Raw genomic sequence first — 17,540 nt, 5'->3', positions numbered from 1 at the left:
AGCGTCACCATTCCACCCTCCGTGGAACTCGCCCTGGTGCTGTCACGCTGCTCCCATGCTTCTGGGGCTCAAACCCAGGGCCAGGCATTTGCTCAGTCAGGAGGAAAACCAGGAAAGCCAGCTGGAGAAAGAGAGAGTGAGCGAGCAAGAGGCACGTGCTACAATGCCAAACTCGAGTCAGGACTCAAGCTTCAAATGTCCCACCTGAGTTGGAGGATGTCTTCTTCCCACGGTGCCCCATGTAGGGTTACTGTGGCAGAGAAAGGGGAGAGACACTGTCTGGTACCCTCCCTCCAGGTAGCAACAGATGACAGTCTGCTCCGTTCACACCCAGGGTCACTGTCACCCCGGTGATGGGCACAGGACAAGACTCCACTCCAAGGGCCAAGCTGGAGGGAGAGCACCTGTGAGGCACAGAGCCTGCATGGGGGATCTCGGGAGACTGCTGAGCACTGTTCAGAGAGAGCCCTCCCTGGGGTGTGGCTGGATGCCATGGCATGTGGCTGAGTGTGGCTGGTCTTCCCCATGCTCTGTGCACTGGCTGTGGGGTGCCCGGCCCCCCTGTTCCTTCCAGGAGTGAAGCCACGGCCCTCCGCCCCAGCGGCTACTCACCTCCTCCGCACTGCACGCTGCAGCCCTCCCAGCCGCTGTGGGTCCAGAGGAACAGGGCGTCCTGGGGTCTGGCCGGCTCGCTCTGATTCTCAGCCGTGTGGTTCACGGGCACAGTGTACTCGTAGTGAATGCCGTAGTTCTGGTCATGAAACAGGAGCACCTGGGCAGCAAGGAGATGTGTATGTGGGGTGGGGTGGGGACTGGTGTGATGGAGGGAGCCCCTAGTGGGCTGAGCCAACAGATGCAGGTAGAGGCCCTCTTTCTTTTCACCATTCAAGCCTCAGATTCTCAACTGGGGGCTGGGGGTTGCAGGTGGCGACCCCCCACCAGGGATCTTGAGGAAGAAGCAGGTTTGTGGGTTTGGGCTGCAGTGTCCTTTGGAGCTGTGCCAGGCCACAGAGAAAGCACCTGCTCACACACTCACCCGCAGAGCTGCCCTGGCAGACAGAAAAGAGCCAAGGTCAGCACCTCTCTCCAGGACAGGGCTCTAAGCAAGTAGCATCACTCTACCACCATGACCGCCACCCTTCGCTCCCCAGGCGCCACTCACTATTCATGTCCCTGAGAAGGGAAGGGCAGGTCGCAGGGCAAACACAGCCCTGCTCAGGGCAGCACTGGGGGCCTCTATCTGGGAGCCTTCAGCACTCCTGGGCCCTTCACGTCCAGGCTGGGAGCTGTGGGATAGCTGGCCGCCACGACTGGCAGAGTGAGCCCCACCTGACTGAGGGTAGGTCAGGTGGAAAGTGCCAGAACCAGAAGCCCTCTTATTTCCTTTCCCAGCATCTCCCAACCCTTGGAGAGCTTGAGTTGTTGGGAGGCCGGGGTGGGAGGGGGAGCGGTAAGAGCAGCCCAAATTGCACTAATCGGCACTTCTCCAAGAAACACTGTTGGAAAAATGCCTCCACAATGAAGAGGAGGAAAATGAAGCCCCTTTCAATGAGATCTTGATTATCTCAGCATGGTGAGAGGACTGGTGAATGGAGAATCCATACGAAACCAACTCCAGGCAATTTTGCAGCCATGTCTAGTCTGCGCATGCTTGTGTGTAACTGTTTTCAAACCCGGGACCCTCCTCATGGCTTTCCGGGGACTCCTGACCCAGCATCCCAGGGGTGTATGCACCACAGGACTGGAGCTGGCTCAGAGGCAGAGGGAGGACATCCTCTTGTTTTGAGAGACTTGAAAATGCAAAGTGACAAGTATGTGTAGCCAGAGCGAGGGGCTCCTGTTACCAAGGCCTGGGCCTCCTCCACAGCTGGGGCTGATCTCTTCGCCGAACACGTTCACCTGAATGGGCCACTGAGTCATGCGGTTTGTGAAACTTCTCGAAACAGAAGGGAAACAACGCCCATCTCAGGGTTTGTCAGAGAAAATCAAGTTGTGTGCTCCTGGGGACATGCTGGGTGGGTTTTGTCTTGCCTAGCGCCTTCCTCTTTGAGCACCTCTGAGTACCTGATCTCAAGGTGGAATCAAGGCCTGCCTGAGGACCCAGACTAGCAAGCGTCTGATCCCAGACAGTGCTAGGGTACAGCTCTGGGTCCCAACACCCTCTTGAGAAAAGGCATCTGTGATAGGTTGCAGGGGCTGCGTGGAGCATGCACCGATCTCTGGATGGCTTGTGTCATGCATGGCAAACAGCTTGCTTTGCTCTTGTGAGAGTGTGAAGGGATAGTGTGGTGACATCCAGACTGGGGGTGAGTGTCTGTGCTCAGGGATGGCCTCTAGGTGAGGGGAGTGTGGGGAGAGAGAGACAGAATGTGTATGAGGTACTCCTGGGGAGGCTGCCAGGGGATCTTTGGGGTGTCACCTAACCTTGAGTGGCTGCAGGTTGCCAAAGACCGCAAATGAGTGGGGGGAAAGAGCTTCCAAGCAGAGACCTTGGCAAGCTTTGAGGACAAAATGTGCTTTGATTACAGCCGCCCAGGCTGCCACAAACCCCGTTCTCTGGAAGGAGACAAGGAAGCAGTAACCAGGAGCTATAGGGGGTGGGGGAGAAGCACCCCTGAGGGTTCCTGCCCACAGCAGGGAACAGTGGTATTCCTCTCCCTAACACCTTTCAGGGTCCTAAAAGAATGCCTAGCTGGAAGGGAATCTGGGGGACTGCCTGGAGCCCTGGAGAGACAGCAGGTGCCCCGCCCATTGACAGGGGCTCCCCAGACCACCCCATGAGCACTGCTTCCCTGGGCACTGGTTCTGCCTCCCGTTCCCAGATGCTTGTTGTCAGCTGAGTCTGGAAAATCTGAGTGGGGCTGGTCTGGAAACCAGAGTCAACCGCTCATTTCCAAGAGGAGGTTTCCAGCATGGACTGCAGACAGTGGGGCGGGCCGTTGCCGTCTGGTATAAAAACACAAACTCTGAGGGGGCCATGTGCTGAGAAGCCAGTCTCTGTGGCTGCCCTGAGGCTGGGCGCCTCTTCCCTGAAGGCAGTCTGCAAAAGCAGCACTAGCTCTGGCCCTTGAACCATCAAGGCGTTGGGGGCACCCAGCTATTTGCAGTGGAAAGTCTGCAGCTAATTTACTTTAAATCTGAGGACTCTAGGAGATAGCTGGCCTGGTAGAATGTAATATGAGGCTTTGGGTTTGAGCCTTGGCAGGTACCACATGGGAGCACCACAGGTGGCATGGGGAAGCTCCATGAAAGGTAGAGTGATGTAGTGGTGCATCTCCTTTCTCTCTCTCAAATAAAGACATGGAAATAATGACTAGAGAAAGATCACTCAGCAGTGGTATCCCCTATGCTTGAAGCCCCTGCACTGCATTAAAAGAAGAAATTTCCCTAGATAAGAATGCCCATACAGTTCAAACCATGCTGTTCAGGGTCAGGGAGAGAGAAGACAGAGAGAGGAGGGAGAAGCAGGCGGCCAGACCAGGGCCCCAGGAGCCAGGGGCCTCTCCTTCCCCAAGCTCCCAGGAAGAAGTGGAGCCCAGGGAGGTGTCAGATTTAAGGCAAACACCAAAGCCCAGCAGTTACCATCAAATGTAGTGGGGTTTTGGTGGGTCCTTTGGCGGAGATTTTCTCCCACAGGCCCCTGCGAACATAGCGGACTGTGGTGCCTGCAATCTGGAACTCTCCAGGGAGCTCGATCTTCCAGTCGCTGTTGATGGATCTTTTGCTGGAGTCTTTGAGAGCTGCAAGAAAACATACCACTGTGGGGTGAGGGAAGCCAGCCTGTCTTTAAAGGGCACTTAGGTGTGCAGAGCGGTGGGCCAAGTGAGAGGAGTCGTGCTTTCTGAGCACTGAGAACAGAAGCAGCCTTCCCAGGAGGGCTAGCAATTCCAAAGCCCCTGTCTCCTAGTCACTCAGAGCATGCAACTGTGACTGGCATCCTGAGTGAATTCTGTTTTAATTGTGCCCTGGGTTATAACACAGGTTTTACCGCTTGAGCAAAACTCACGGATGTGTTTCAGGTCTCTCTACCTGGGGCTTTGTAAGCAGGGCAGCCTCATGCCCCGTCTCTCACCACCTGGGTGATACCCTCTGCTAGGCAAAGGCCTGTCTCTTCTAGAAACAAGCGCTACTCCATCACAAAGAGGTCTATGAAGCTTGGCAAAGCGTGCAGTGGATGAGAGCCTCGGGAAGCCCATGCCCTTTCCCCCCAGGTATCAGGACCTCTTCCCACGTCCCCTCCACTCACCCTGCTGTTGGCAGGGTGATACCTTGTTCAGAAAGTGAACAAGTGCTTCCCTACAGTCACCCAGTGCTAGCAGAGCTCACAGGATACCTCGTGTTATTCGCAAGTGATCACTCTGTAGAATTCCGCCTGTCCCTGTCGTGTTTGTTGTTGTTTAGAAAAGAAACTTAAAAACTCTAAGTAGAACTTATTCTGGCATTTATGAGGTGGCAAATGATGTAGGCACAGCAAGCCTGTATTCTCTTCACAGAACGAGGCCCTCAGGGCACCTCAATCTGATGCTCGATGCATGGAGGCCGGGAGCCTGACCACCAGACTCTTGGTCAGTCATGCTAGGAGCCTGCCCAGGCCCCAATCCATGACCTGTATTCTAGCATGTTCCCTGCTTCCTGAGGGCAGAAATGAAACACCCAGATTTTGTAGATGTGGGACTGAAAGAGCTGAAAGAGGGAGTCGGGGCAAGTGTGTGGGGGGTGTCGGCTCCTGGTCTGGCCACCAGCAGCTGGTGGGCCTGTCACCAGGATGTGACGGTCTCAGCTCCTGCCCAGCTGGGCTCTCTGAGAACCACAGAGAGACACAGCAGGTCTGCCCTCTAGCAGAGACTTCTGGTCTGGTTTCCCCACTGGTGGCTGAGCACAGAGGATGAATGCAGATTACAAGGTTCTGGGGGAGGCTTAGGAAAGAGAATGCTCCAGCAATGGAAGTGAATGTTTCCCTCCAAGAAACTACCTGCGACTGAAATTTCCTGACTACTCTCCCAAAGGAAGTGAGGAGGGTGGGAGGCTCACAGTTCACACTCTTCTCCCCTCTCTTCCTCTGCTCCCACCTGCAAGCTGGGACTTATTTGCTACGGCACACACTTATTTGCTTTCCTGCGTTCCTGATTTCCCCACAGCTCCCTGGGGCCAACAGGCTAGTTTCCTCTTGAGCAGAGGAGGAAGGATGGGGAGGATCAGAAAGGTTAAGCCTGCTGCCTGAAGTCACAGAGCTCTTAGACTGGAGAGTGCTGACCAGAGCTGAAACGGAGGCATCTCAGTACACTTGCCCTCCTGGCACAGAATTCTCCACATTCTAGCCCCAGGCTAGGTTTTGGTGCCAACTACAGACAAAAGCACAGGGAACACCTTTCTCAAGGAGGGCCAGGCCAGCTCGGCTCCCAGGTCTCTGTATACCTCGAAGCTGCAAGGCACCCTGGGAGCCTATGCCATGGCTGGCTATGCAAACTGTTGGAGAAGGCAGCCTGGGAGCTCGCTGCTTTCTCAGCCCCTGCAGACCTGGATGTGGCAGTGAGGCTAGAGGGCTCTGTGAAGGGTGGGAAGCAGCAGAGAGACAGAGTGAGGGTCCGGGCTGTCTGAGAGAAGCCCCGCTAAGAATGCATCGGGGCACTCATAGGCTGCGGAGACACAGCCACTCAGAGGTCCCCACTCTTGCTCTGGGGGTCTCCTACAGCTGGGGGTGAAGGCACAATTCCCAGCCTTAGGGCCCCAGCATGAGGGAGGGGGCTGGTGAGCAAACAGACTAGCACAACACAACCTCAGTTCAGATCCCCAAATTTGCATACCCCACTAACATAACGGGGCCCCGCAGAGCTCAGGTTCTGGGGGGCTTCTTGGAAGGGGGGGATGACCTGAGTGGGAAGGCCAATGGAAAGCGAAGAACATTCTTCTCAGAAGGCTGGATGGGAAAAGGAGGTGAGAAGGGAGGGTGGCTATGGGGTGAGGGAGGAGGCAGGGCTTCCAGTTATTATTAGTGGGGTATGAAAATTTGGGGGGTCAGAGAGATGAGCAGAGTTTTCTTAAAGCTATGTGCTGGCCATCCCATGGATACTACTTCCCATGTGAAGACCAGGGCATGGCGGCACACTGGGATGGGCTCTCTTCCTGCAGAAATTCACCCCCACATTCTGTGCCCTGGTCAGACCTTGGGTATAGAAGCTGGGGTCTAGGGCCAGAGAGATAGCTCACTGGTGAGTGTATGTACCTTGCCATGCTCAAGTCCTCGATTGGAACCCTGACACCACAAGGGAGGTACCATGGCACCAGGTGGCTATTGTATTTCTCTCTCTCCATCTCTCTGTCTCTAGTGAAAAAGCAGCTCAGTGTGGTGTGGGGCTGAAACCAGACTCCTCCCCAGCACCAGGGCTGGGTGACACTCCCTAGCTGGCTTCAGTGTGAATCCACCAGAAGGTGGAAAGAGACCCCAGGCACAAATGCACTGCTGGTGGTGGCCAGCATGTCACTTTTACGCCCCTACAGCTAGCAACCCCCCAAGCTGGTGCTCAGCAGCTGGTCATTTATTTTCATGTTTGGCTTTTTTTTTTTTGCCTCCAGGGTTACTTCTGGGGCTCGGTGTCAGCACTACGGAATCCACTGCTCCTAGGCTATTTTTTCCTATTTTGTTGCCATTGTTGTTATTGTTGTTACAGTTGTTGTTGTCATTGGATAGGACAGAGAGAAATGGAGAGAGGAGGGGAAGAGAGAGAGGGGGAGAGAAAGATAGACACCTGCAGACCTGCTTCACTGCTTTCGAAGCGACTCCCCTGCAGGTGGGGAGCTGGGGACTCGAACCGGGTCCTTGTGCTTTGTGCCATGTGCACTTAACCCGCTGCGATACCACCCACACCCCTCATGTTTGCCTTTTGGAGGCTGGTATCTGGCTGAATACTCATGATGGAGAGAGAAGCAGGCAGGTTGGGGAAGGGAATTACCATCATGGATTCCTAAGAACCAGCTCAGTCTCCTGAATCACATGAAACACAGCATTCCTGAGGCCTGGTACACTCTTCCCCTCCCTCCCCTCCCTCCTTGGCCCCTGCCCCTGGCCCAGTATCAATGTCCCCAGTGAAGGGCTCTTTCCCACAGGCTTGGTTTACACATCTTCTTAGCCCCTTTGACAAGGTGCTTTATTTTTAACTTTAGGTCTGGCTACTGGTGGTGCTCAGCAGCAAACCTGGGACCTCTCGCTCTCGCATGCAAGTCCCATGCACTCCTGCTGTGTTGTACTCCTGGCCCTTGGGAAGGTACCTAAAAGCGGCTGAGGGGGTTATGGCCCGAGAACTGGCTGCTTCACTAGCCAAAGTCAAACATCTAGAGTAGGGAGGACATGCTTGGGGGTGGGAGGTATAAAGCCACCCACAGAAACACCCCTTGAGAAGTGGGGCCAAAGTTGTTGTGGGTGGCTATGGCTAATAACCAAGGACATGCCGGCTGGAAGAACCCAGGGGACAACCCCCTGGGGACAGAAGCTAAGAGGTGCTGGGCCTATGGCTCCCCAGGACATTAAGGCCACTCCTGGGACTGTGGGTTCCCCATAGCTGGCTACGGGAAGTCACACACAGATTAGTCTGCTGTGCTGGCTGGTCTCACAGGGTCACAATCTCTGGGTGGGGTTCCGTTGGCCCCAGGAGGCCCTTAGCTTTGTCCCCCGAGCTCTGCTGAGCACCCAGCACCAGCTATTCTCCTCAGGACACTGCGGCAGTGCAAGGAGCCAGCCTGTGTTCTGTGGGGGAGGAAATGGCAGAGGGGGGCACAATGTGGCTGTGTCGGAGGACCACGCTCACTCTTGCAGGCTGTCAGAAGTCCAGGGCGATGCCATCAGCCTGCATTCAAGCTGAGACAGGGGCGCTTTTGGGTTAACTCTGAAAGGCCAGGCCTGACACTGCCCCAGCCTACTGGGAGGTCATGGCCCTTGTTAACAGGGGCGGTATCCACATGGCGCTGAATGGGAATGCTGCTTGGTGGGGCCTCAGCAATTCCAGAGGAGGCTGCAGGCCATCACCTCTGGGTCCACCTTTGATACCTCCAGCCCCAAGGGAGCTTCACAACTGGACTGGTTGGTGAGAGCCGGGGAGGCCAAAACTGCAGGGCATCTGGAGGGCACGGGACTTTCCTAGGCCCTGCCCAGAACCATGTCCAGTTGATTATTGAACAACATGGGTTGGAACTGTGAGGGCCCACTGGTATGGAGCCTTCCTATAGGCACAGGATGTAAACTTATAGTATCCACAGGCCCAGCCCAATACTGTAAATGCTTCTTTTCTCCTTTGGGATTGTGTTATTCCCCCCCCCCCCCCTTGTTGTATGAAGTCAGCATACTGGGCAGCCAAAAGATGGCTCACCTGGTAGAGTGCACACTTTATCATGCACAAGAACCCAGGTCTGAGCCCCTGGCCACACGGGAGTCCCATGCAAAGGGGAAGCTTCACAAGTGGAGAAGCAGTGTTGTGCTGTGCTGTCTCTCCTCCTCCGCTCTATCACTCCCCACCCCACCCCACCCCACCCCACCCCACCCCACCCCACCCCACTCTGCCTTTCATCCTCTATCTGAAAACAAACAAACAAGACTGCTGGGAGTAGTGGCATCGTGTAGGCATGAAGCCCCAGTGAAGCCCTGACAGCAAGAAAAAAAAACAAAACTCAAAGGATGATGGGGGTGCTTTGTTCTCCCTACCTCGCTGTCTTCATGAAAACATACAAAGGAAAAGGAGGCAGGTGAGTGCACACATAGCCTAGCAGAGTGGCATCTGTTGACTGCTGGTGTTCTTGGTAAGGCTTTCCGTCAACATCAGGCTGTCTGTGAAGTGTTGGGGGAGTCGGAAGCCCCACGGGGGCTGAGCAGACAGTTTGGCTGTAGAGCACGTGCTTTGCACGCATGGGCCCTGGATGCAACCCCCTGCACCACACTCTGAGAGTTAAAGGCAGGCTTCCACTGCGCGTGCGCTCCAACTCCTGCACTGTTCACTCTTCTTTCACGAGGCCACCAAGTTGCATAAACTTGGGGTCTCTAACCCTCTCCCCCTAATGAGTACACGCAATCTGCCACTGTAAGCACTTTGAAATCATTGGTATTTGAAGCTGGACTTTTTAGGCCTAGAAACTATTATATCAATAACAGATGTTACTGAGACAATTACAAGTGATTCTACTTGAGAGGCAAACGAGGGTGTTAAGAGCAAAGCGACTTGGTTCCGTCTGTGAGTTCTGAAGTCTTGACTTGTTGGGGAGGATGTTTTCATATGCTGGCCCTGCCTGGCTGGAACTTGGAAGTCTTAACACTGTCTGAAATACGACCACGTTTACTTCTGAGCATTTTCTAAAAGCTGTAAGGAGCCTCTGGACAGCTAAAGAGGCTTCCCCAGGAGTGAGGGTAGCGCCTGCTCTTCAGGTCATAGTGGCAGGGCAGGAGGTGGATGTCCATTTCCATCCCATCCTCCCTGGACTTCCTGCCACTGTGGGGAAAGATGGCTGGCCACTCCTGGAAGTGAGAAGGGCTGGGCTATGGCCCTCCTCAGAGCCAGCAGGGGGCAGAGGTGAGTGGTCCCACCTGTCTGTGGGCCCTTGGGGTCTGGCACTCTGCAGAAGGTTTCTTGCAGCCTCCCTGCCGCTCAGATTCTCCTGGAAGACTTGACCCACAGTCAACCTACTTCAGATCCTGGCATGGAGTCAGCTCCTTTTATTTCCACTCGGAGTTCTGCCAGCTCCATCCTTAGCTATGGAGGCATTTCCTGTTCCAGGTGGTTTGGAGCTGAAAGCCAGGCAGCGTGGGCTGGAGGTAGGTGGGGTGGAATTCTTCAGGAACTGCTCCCAGCAAATGTGAGAGCAATTCAGAGGTACACGGGGTTAGCTTCCAAAGCACCCAGCTCCATATGGGAAGGAAAACTTGCTGGAACTAACTTCAGAAACAGAGCAGAGAGGACCACCTTCAGTTTGCCCTGCTGCAGGCTCTGGAGGACTGGGATTCTGATCTGTGGGTGAGATGAGGACATGGCGGCCGGCTCCAACTTCCCATGGAGGTCCCATATTTCTTGGGAACTGAGAGGGTTCTTGAGACTCTGAACCTATCTTGGTGTGGAGGTCTGCTTCTCAGAAACCCACATGGCAAGGGAGCAACAGCTGGCAAAGTTAGCATGTGTTCTCTGATAAAGCCTATCCTCATTCAATGACCTCTGACTGTGACTAAACACCTCACAGAAATTCCAGAAGGTTCTGTAAATGGCTAGCAGGAGGCTGAGAAGTGAGAAGCAGGGACAAGACAAGGAACCCCTGGAGTTCTGTGTCTTCCTTAGTGTAGTGGGCATGGTGGTACCTGGCAGGATATGCATGTGTGTGTGTGTGGGGGGGAGATTGGGGCTTAGGTCTGTAGAGGAGGGTAGAGTCATTTGATTGTCTGGCCCTCTGGCTTCAGGAGCTGACAGGGACTTACTCTCCCAGGCAGTATCCTCTGATTGTTGACTGATGACCCTCAAGTGAATTCCAGTAGTAAGTTTGTTTGTCTTCTAGGAATTAAGAGACTGGGTGACTGAAAGGATTCGGACACACTCTCTCTCACCGTACACACTGTACAGAAATGCCAGCATAAAGAGAATATGCCCTTTCTGCCAGATCCCAGAGGCTAGAAGGAAGATGCAGGAAGTCCCACCTTAGGAGCCAGAACTAGAAGTCAAAGACCGACCTGCAGGCCAATCTGCTGGTGTTTCACAGAACCAACCAGTTGACCTTGACTTTGAACCAGTGCCTGGCATCCTGAGATTGTGATTTGTCAGTAAGATAAGTGACAAGGAAAATATGGACTTCCCATGGGGGCCAGTGACCCTGGGGAGCAGAAACATCATCTTCAGGGGTGGGCCGGGAGAGGAATGTGGCAGCTGGGAACATATCACTTTTAGGGGGTGACATCTGGTGATGGGGCTTCAGAAGTAAATGCTGGTAAAATGAGCAAAGTTTCCTTAGGAAGGTGTGGGGGGTGGGTTCTGAGAATTTAGTACGAAGCTCATCACAATGGAGGGGCTGAATGCAGCCCAGGCTGCATTAGGAAGCAGCTGGAAGACTGTTCTGTGTGTGGGGTGACACCTGGGGTAGGTGAGAAAACTTGGGAAGATAGCAAGGCTGCTGGGGACACAGCAGGGACCCCAGGGGCCTGCCTGTGCTGAAGCCTGCTGTGGGCACTTGGGAACATGAGACTCTGTCCCCACCTCTGTCTTTAAAGGCAGGTGTGTGAGGATTATCTTCCTGTCTGTAAATGGTTATTATTAATGTGTGTGTGTGGTTTCACTGCTCTGGGACTGACTTTTTCATTCTTCTAAAACATTTTCAGAAAGACATCACAACAGTGAAACTTCCCCCAGTGCTGTGGTACAGCCATGTGGTGCTGGGGCTTGGGACTCAGTTGTTGGGATATAGTACAGATGTGGTTGAGTTAGGCAGGACCCACAAACCACCATATTTCCATGCGAGTATTATTATTTACATATCAAACTTCTGCCTCGTTTTAAAAATCACTCCTCTGCCACCACATTACCCCCTCAGGGTATCACCCGTTCCACCAGCTAAAACCCTAGCAACCGTTGCTATGGAAGCTGTCTACTTTCTCAGAGTGCCTTGTTTTCTCCACCCCCCTTTCCTAGCCAATTCCGTCCCGACTTGCCACTTCCGGAATTCTCCTATAAAAGTCACTTCTGTTTCTGCTCTCTCTCTTTTTTTTCTCTTCCACATCCCGACCTGGAGAAGGGCTGGAGAAGGACTGGCGTGTATAGCGGGAGGTGGCCATTTTGCTAGCTCTACGTGGCCTAAAACCCTCTGTGCTCACACTGGACTCTGGGGCATCCGCATCAATGAAGAATTGTATTACCACGCCGCCACGAGTTCCTCGTGTCTCTCTCCGGTGAAGCTAGCCTGGCACTCAGTCCCACGCCTTCTTCAGACCCAGCTGCTAACTCTTCAGTAGGGGAGGGACTTTTAGTGAAAACTTGCCTGGTGTCTCATTAGACTCCCAGTTTCTCAAATAGAGACCATTTCAAAGACAAACTCAGATATTATCACGTACCTATGAAGACAGGAACGTGTACAATGGTCTTTAACGAAAAAAGTAATAAAAGTTGAAATGGAGGCAAGAAAATAGCTCACTTGGATAGTGCACTCATTGCCATGTGAACAACCCAGGCTTGATCTCAGCTCCCACTGCACTGGAGGAAGCTCTGGCACTGTGGTGTTTCTCTCCAGAAATTGAAACAAAGGGCTAGTAAGATAGCTCACTTGGATAGTGAGCTTGCTTTGTGATGGAGATAAGCCAGGCTCAAACCCATCTTCCATTTCACTGAGGGAAGTTTCTGTGCTGTGGTATCTTTCTAGCTCTACCCCCCAAAAAATGTTGGACTGAAAGTTAGAGCTGGAGAGAACACATCCACATATTTAAAAGTCTCCAAAATGTGCCCTGTGCCATAGAATGAAAGGCTGCATAACCTACAGATGCTCAAGAGAGGGCACTGTGGTAGGAGGCCAGCCAGTCTGAGCTTGAAATCATCTGCAAGATAGGAACATGGCAGTGGGGCAGGTGGAGAGACAGGGGTCGTAGTGTGTCTGATCCTGTGGACTGAGAGCAGCCTGCTCCCAGACCTTGCACAAAGAACATTCCCATGCCAACCCAACCCTGTGATCATCCTGGTGCTGGAGTACCAGGCTGAATTTGGCTGAGGTCCATGGGGAGTCCCAGAGCTGAAGTCAGGATCCAGTCTGGTTAAGAAGGGGTTCAACTAAATGGCCTGGCTGAAGCTTTAAGCAAGGGTCACTGAAGGAATGAAGACCCATCTAGAAGTACTGTGTACCCCCAGTACTTAGCAAAAGTACTGTTATTTGGGGGTTCCATTCTACTGAGGGTAATTACCCTTTTCCCAGAGGAGCATTTGTTCCCAGACAGCCTACCAGGGCTTCCTGCCAGCTGGGGATAGACCCACACTGTTCAGGCTGAGATTGGTCTGGGTTCTCCTTGGTGTGGGGTGTGGAGAGCTTCTGCTACCCTAGTTCTGATGACTTCTTTAACTCTTTTGTCACTTGCTGTTCCATCCAAAGTCTGGATTTCCAACTACCCTCTCTGCATCTACCTTGAGTGACTACACTAGCGCCACAGAGGGAAGCATTTCCTAACGATCTCACACTTCCTTGGGGCACAGAACCCCAAGCCTGGGAGAAAGGAGTTAAGCCCACAGCCAGCTTGGCTGTCTACAACTCTCAGGACACAGATAGCAGATTGAGTAATTTCTGCCTTACCCAGAAAACTGTGGGCCGGCTTGTCCTCCACTACTCGGATTCTCCGAGCTCCAGCAGGAATGACGGCAGCTTCGATGTAACCTGTGGTGACAGGTAACAAACAGGTAAATGACACCCTCACTCCTCACTGCAGGTGCACACGACTTCTGTCACCCATCCTCTCACTCCCCCACCCTCAGGGTGATTTCAGGGGCTGGGGGTGGGTCAGGTCTGAGGAATCAAGATGTCGATTTAGAAGTGTTTCCAAAGGGCAGAATGGACAGGCTGTCGACCTTCCAGAAAGCTTCACTGACATGTATGATGAGTTGAATTGTGATCCACTCCCCGCAACACATGTGTGGAATTCTCGATTCCCAGACTTGGGGTGGGTCCTTATTTGGAAACAAGGATTCTGTGGATGTCCCAACCCAGTCTGACTGGCATCCTTCTAAACAGCAGAAACTCAGATGCAGACGCACATAGGGAGAGTGCCATGTAAGCAGAGAGCAGAGATGGAGATGATGCATCTAGAAGCCCAGGAGAAGCAAAGATGGCTGCCAAGCCACCAGAAGCTAGGAGAAAGGTGGCGTGAGAATGTATTTTAATACATTATCTAGTATTAAACTAGGTAACGTTTTATCTAGTCCAGCGTTTCAAAGGAACCAAGCCTTCCCACAGGCTGATGCACACTTCCTACTCCAGAACTCTCAATGCATTTCTAAGGTCAGTGCTATTTGATTTGTGAGGACATGACAACAGTAGCACACCAAGACAACTTGCCCCTCACCACGCTGGCCTGTGGGAGGCGTACTTTCCTGGGTATTTTCCCTGACCATCCCTGGGATGACAGCAGAAGTTAAATGAGATGCCTTATGACAGAATCACCACTTAAAGTGTGACTTTCTGGGAGTCGGGCAGTAGCGCAGTGAGTTAAGCGCACGTGGCATGAAGTGCAAGGACTGGTGAAAGGATCCCAGTTCAAGGCCCCGGCTCCCCACCTGCAGGCGAAGCAGGTCTGCAGGTGTCTATCTTTCTCTCCCCATCTCTATCTTCCCCTCCTCTCTCCATTTCTCTCTGTCCTATCTAACAACAAGGACATTAATAACAACAACAACAATAAAAAAGAACAAGGACAACAAAAGGGAAAATAAATAAATTAAATTTTTTTTGAAAAAGTGTGACCTTTGGCAGTGCCCACTCTTGCCTATTTCCTTGTGTCTGTCTGAGCATAGTGGAGATCCTCAGAGTCCAGGCTCTCCCCCAGCAGGCAGCATGGCCAGTGAGGCAGGTGGTTAGGAAGATTCCAGGGGAAATGGCTGAGGGAGTCAGTGACAGACCAATGTCTGGGTGTGTCAATAAAGATGAGTCCAATATGATAAAAAATTTCTGCAGTGTAGCTGGGAACCGCTTTGTTTTGACTTTCACTGGGGTTTGGGACAAGGTTCACATACTTCAGTAATTTACATGATGCTCTCAAATTAGATTATGAATCCTACCCCTTCGGTTCCCAAATCAGAATCAGCAGGGGATCTTAAGAACTTAGAGATTTCTGAGCCCAACTATGTAGAGCTTTTGGAAATATCTATTTTGAGAGGTTTATCTTTTCATTTTCTCATGGTAAAAATGGCTTTTAAATTATAGAAGGAGTCTGCAGTAATTAGCAAACCATAAGGGCGAAAACCAAAACCAATTTCTCCCACACTGCACTAGGATATCATTCTTGAGAAAGGAATATTTTAGTAGCCAGCTTCTTCAAAAGCTCTTGATGGATCCAAGCACATATGCCCTTTATACAGCGAGGCTACTGCACAATCTCCTACTATGTCAGGGTCAAATACATGAGTTCATTTTCTCATTGTAAAAAACAACACAGGTAAATCTCAAATTTACTTAATCCCACTGCCTTCCCCTGAGGAAACCACTACTACAGTTAGCTATTTTACGATCATTACAAGTAAAATATACTGTATGAGATGTTGACATTTATAGTCATTCACATTTCACCTCACTGATAGGCAGAACATCATGACTAGATAATGTACTAAACTACATTTTCTTTTTAAACACGATGTCTGTAGAAATCTATGGGGGGGGCCTGGACAGTGGTGCATCAGGTTGAATGCACATGTTACAATGTGCCAGGATCTAGGTTAAAGCCCTTGGTCTTGACCTTCAGGAGGAAAGCTTCAAGATTGGTGAAGCAGGTCTGCAGGCGCCCCCCCACACCCCTATCTCCCCGTTTCTTGTCGATTTCTCTGTCTTTATCCAGTAAATAAATAAATAAATATGGTATCAGGAAAAAGAAATCTATTCACAGGAGTGCATCAGATTGCTTGTGTGCTGGCTTGTATAACCACCACCCTGCCGATGGACAGTTTCTTACAAATTTCCCACTGTTAGAAACAATGTTGTATCATGTATGGAAAACTCAATAAAATACTAGCACCCTCACTTGACCGTGTGTAAAGAAGACTGCATATCAAGATCAAATATGCTTTGCTCCCGGAATTAAAATTTGATTACCTATATGAAAATCAATCAGTGTTATTTACTCTATAAAGGACAAAACCCACAGGATCACCTCAATGGATGCAAAGAAGTAATCAGAAAAACTCAGTGTCTCTTCATCTATGTCCACAGCTGCATTATTCACAATAGCTACAGAGTGAAAGCAGCCTAAATGGCCATCAACAGATGACTGGCTAGAGAAGTGATAGGATCTGCACTCCACAGAATACTTCTCTACAATCAGTAAAGATAGTATTTTATCCTTTCAGACAAAATGGGTGGGACTGGAGGTGATTATGCTTAAGAAATAAGAGATGAAACACTATCACCAGATGGTTTCACTCATACATGGAAGCTAGAAAACTGAAACACATGAACGTGTGTGTGTGTGTGTGTGTGTGTGTGTGTGTGTGTGTGTGTGTGTGTGTGTGGGGGGTAAAGCAAGAAAACTGTCTCTAAGACTTGTGAGAACTCCGGTGGTTATCTTTGGGAGGTGGGAGGGTGGGACACAGAACTTTGGTGGTGGTTGTGGTGTGGAACTATACACTATAATCTTATACTCTTATAACCTACTATTAATCACAAATTTAGAAAATGAACTCAATACCCTTTAATAATTATAACAAAGGGAGAAATATACCAGTAACAAAAGGAATTGCCTCAGCCTGACCAAAACGCACAAAATGTCCATAGTTAACATCATCAAACTAAATGATGAAATAGTGGATGCTTCCCCTAAAGACCAGGAAGGAGAAAGAATGATCACTCTTTCTACTTCTAGTCAACACTGTTGGAGTTTCTACCTGCATCAAGAGGCAAGGAAAAGTTGAGTGGACATGAGAGACACAGTGCACAGCAGTGGAGAGGACATGAGATGGCGGTGGGAGTGGCAGGCAGACATCTATCACGGGAAGATGAGAAATTGTGCCCACATGGCAACAGCTGTCTTATAAATCATTATTCTACTAATACAATAAAAGAAAAGCTGCCCAAATTGGAAAGGAAGATGTTAAATGGCCTGTATTTACAGATGTCAAGATCTTACAGAAAAATTCCAAGGAGCTCATTATAACAAACATCAGAATGAAATCAACACACATGAATCAAGTTGACGGCTGGTGGAATAGCTCACTTGGACAGTGTACTTCTTTGCTATGTGCGTGACCTAGCTTCAAGGCCAGCCCCACCACACTGAAGGCAGCTTACTGAAGCTGTGGTCTCTTCATCTTTCGTGCACCACCACATCTCTTTATATCTTAAAAAAGACAAAGTGCCAAGAATATTCAAAAGAGGAAGAACAGTCTTTGCAAAGGCATTGAAATAACTTGATATCTCCATGCCCCATGCCTAAGAATGTAGATTGCCATCTCAGACCATACCAAAAACATGAGCCTTGAGACTAAGAGCTGAAACTATAAAAATATTCAAAGAAAACCTAGGGACTAATCTTTATTAGACCGATAAACACAGATATTACATTTGCTTTTTGCCAAAAGGTCAGGATGGGAGCAACTCTTTTATGGCACAGAATAAGGCAATGGCTTATTAGCAAGAATAGTAAAAGCAAAAGTAACAAGATGAAAAAAACAACTGGATTATATGGAAATTTAGAACTCTGTGCTTCACAGGACACTATCAAGAAAGTACAAAGGCAGATTCAGTACACTGGGAGAAAATATTTGCAAATCAGTGATCTGATATAGGAACTGTATCCAGAACACAGAAGAAAGCTGACAGCGTCATAATAAAGTGACAAATGAGGAAAGGAT

At 50.8% G+C, this 17,540-nt stretch overlaps 1 protein-coding gene across 3 annotated transcripts in view; it reads right to left on the bottom strand.

The window, feature by feature from the left end:
• Positions 1–17,540, bottom strand: part of ADAMTS17 (ADAM metallopeptidase with thrombospondin type 1 motif 17) — a 332,233-nt gene that overhangs the window by 166,100 nt on the left and 148,593 nt on the right. For all 3 annotated transcript variants that reach the window (XR_009546590.1, XM_060179312.1, XM_060179313.1), the window contains exons 16-18: positions 13,285–13,365; positions 3,583–3,740; positions 613–772 (exon numbers count right to left, since the gene is read on the bottom strand). Coding sequence is in view for 2 of the 3 variants with exons in the window: in XM_060179312.1 (XP_060035295.1) it covers positions 613–772; positions 3,583–3,740; positions 13,285–13,365 (399 nt within the window). In the remaining variant the exon portion in view is untranslated. The remainder of the gene's footprint in view (positions 1–612; positions 773–3,582; positions 3,741–13,284; positions 13,366–17,540) is intronic.

This window comes from Erinaceus europaeus, chromosome 20 (genome assembly GCF_950295315.1).
Source record: "Erinaceus europaeus chromosome 20, mEriEur2.1, whole genome shotgun sequence".
Classification (NCBI taxonomy): domain Eukaryota; kingdom Metazoa; phylum Chordata; class Mammalia; order Eulipotyphla; family Erinaceidae; genus Erinaceus; species Erinaceus europaeus.
The sequence above is the reverse complement of the archived record's forward strand: the minus strand, read 5'-3'. Positions and strand labels throughout refer to the sequence as shown.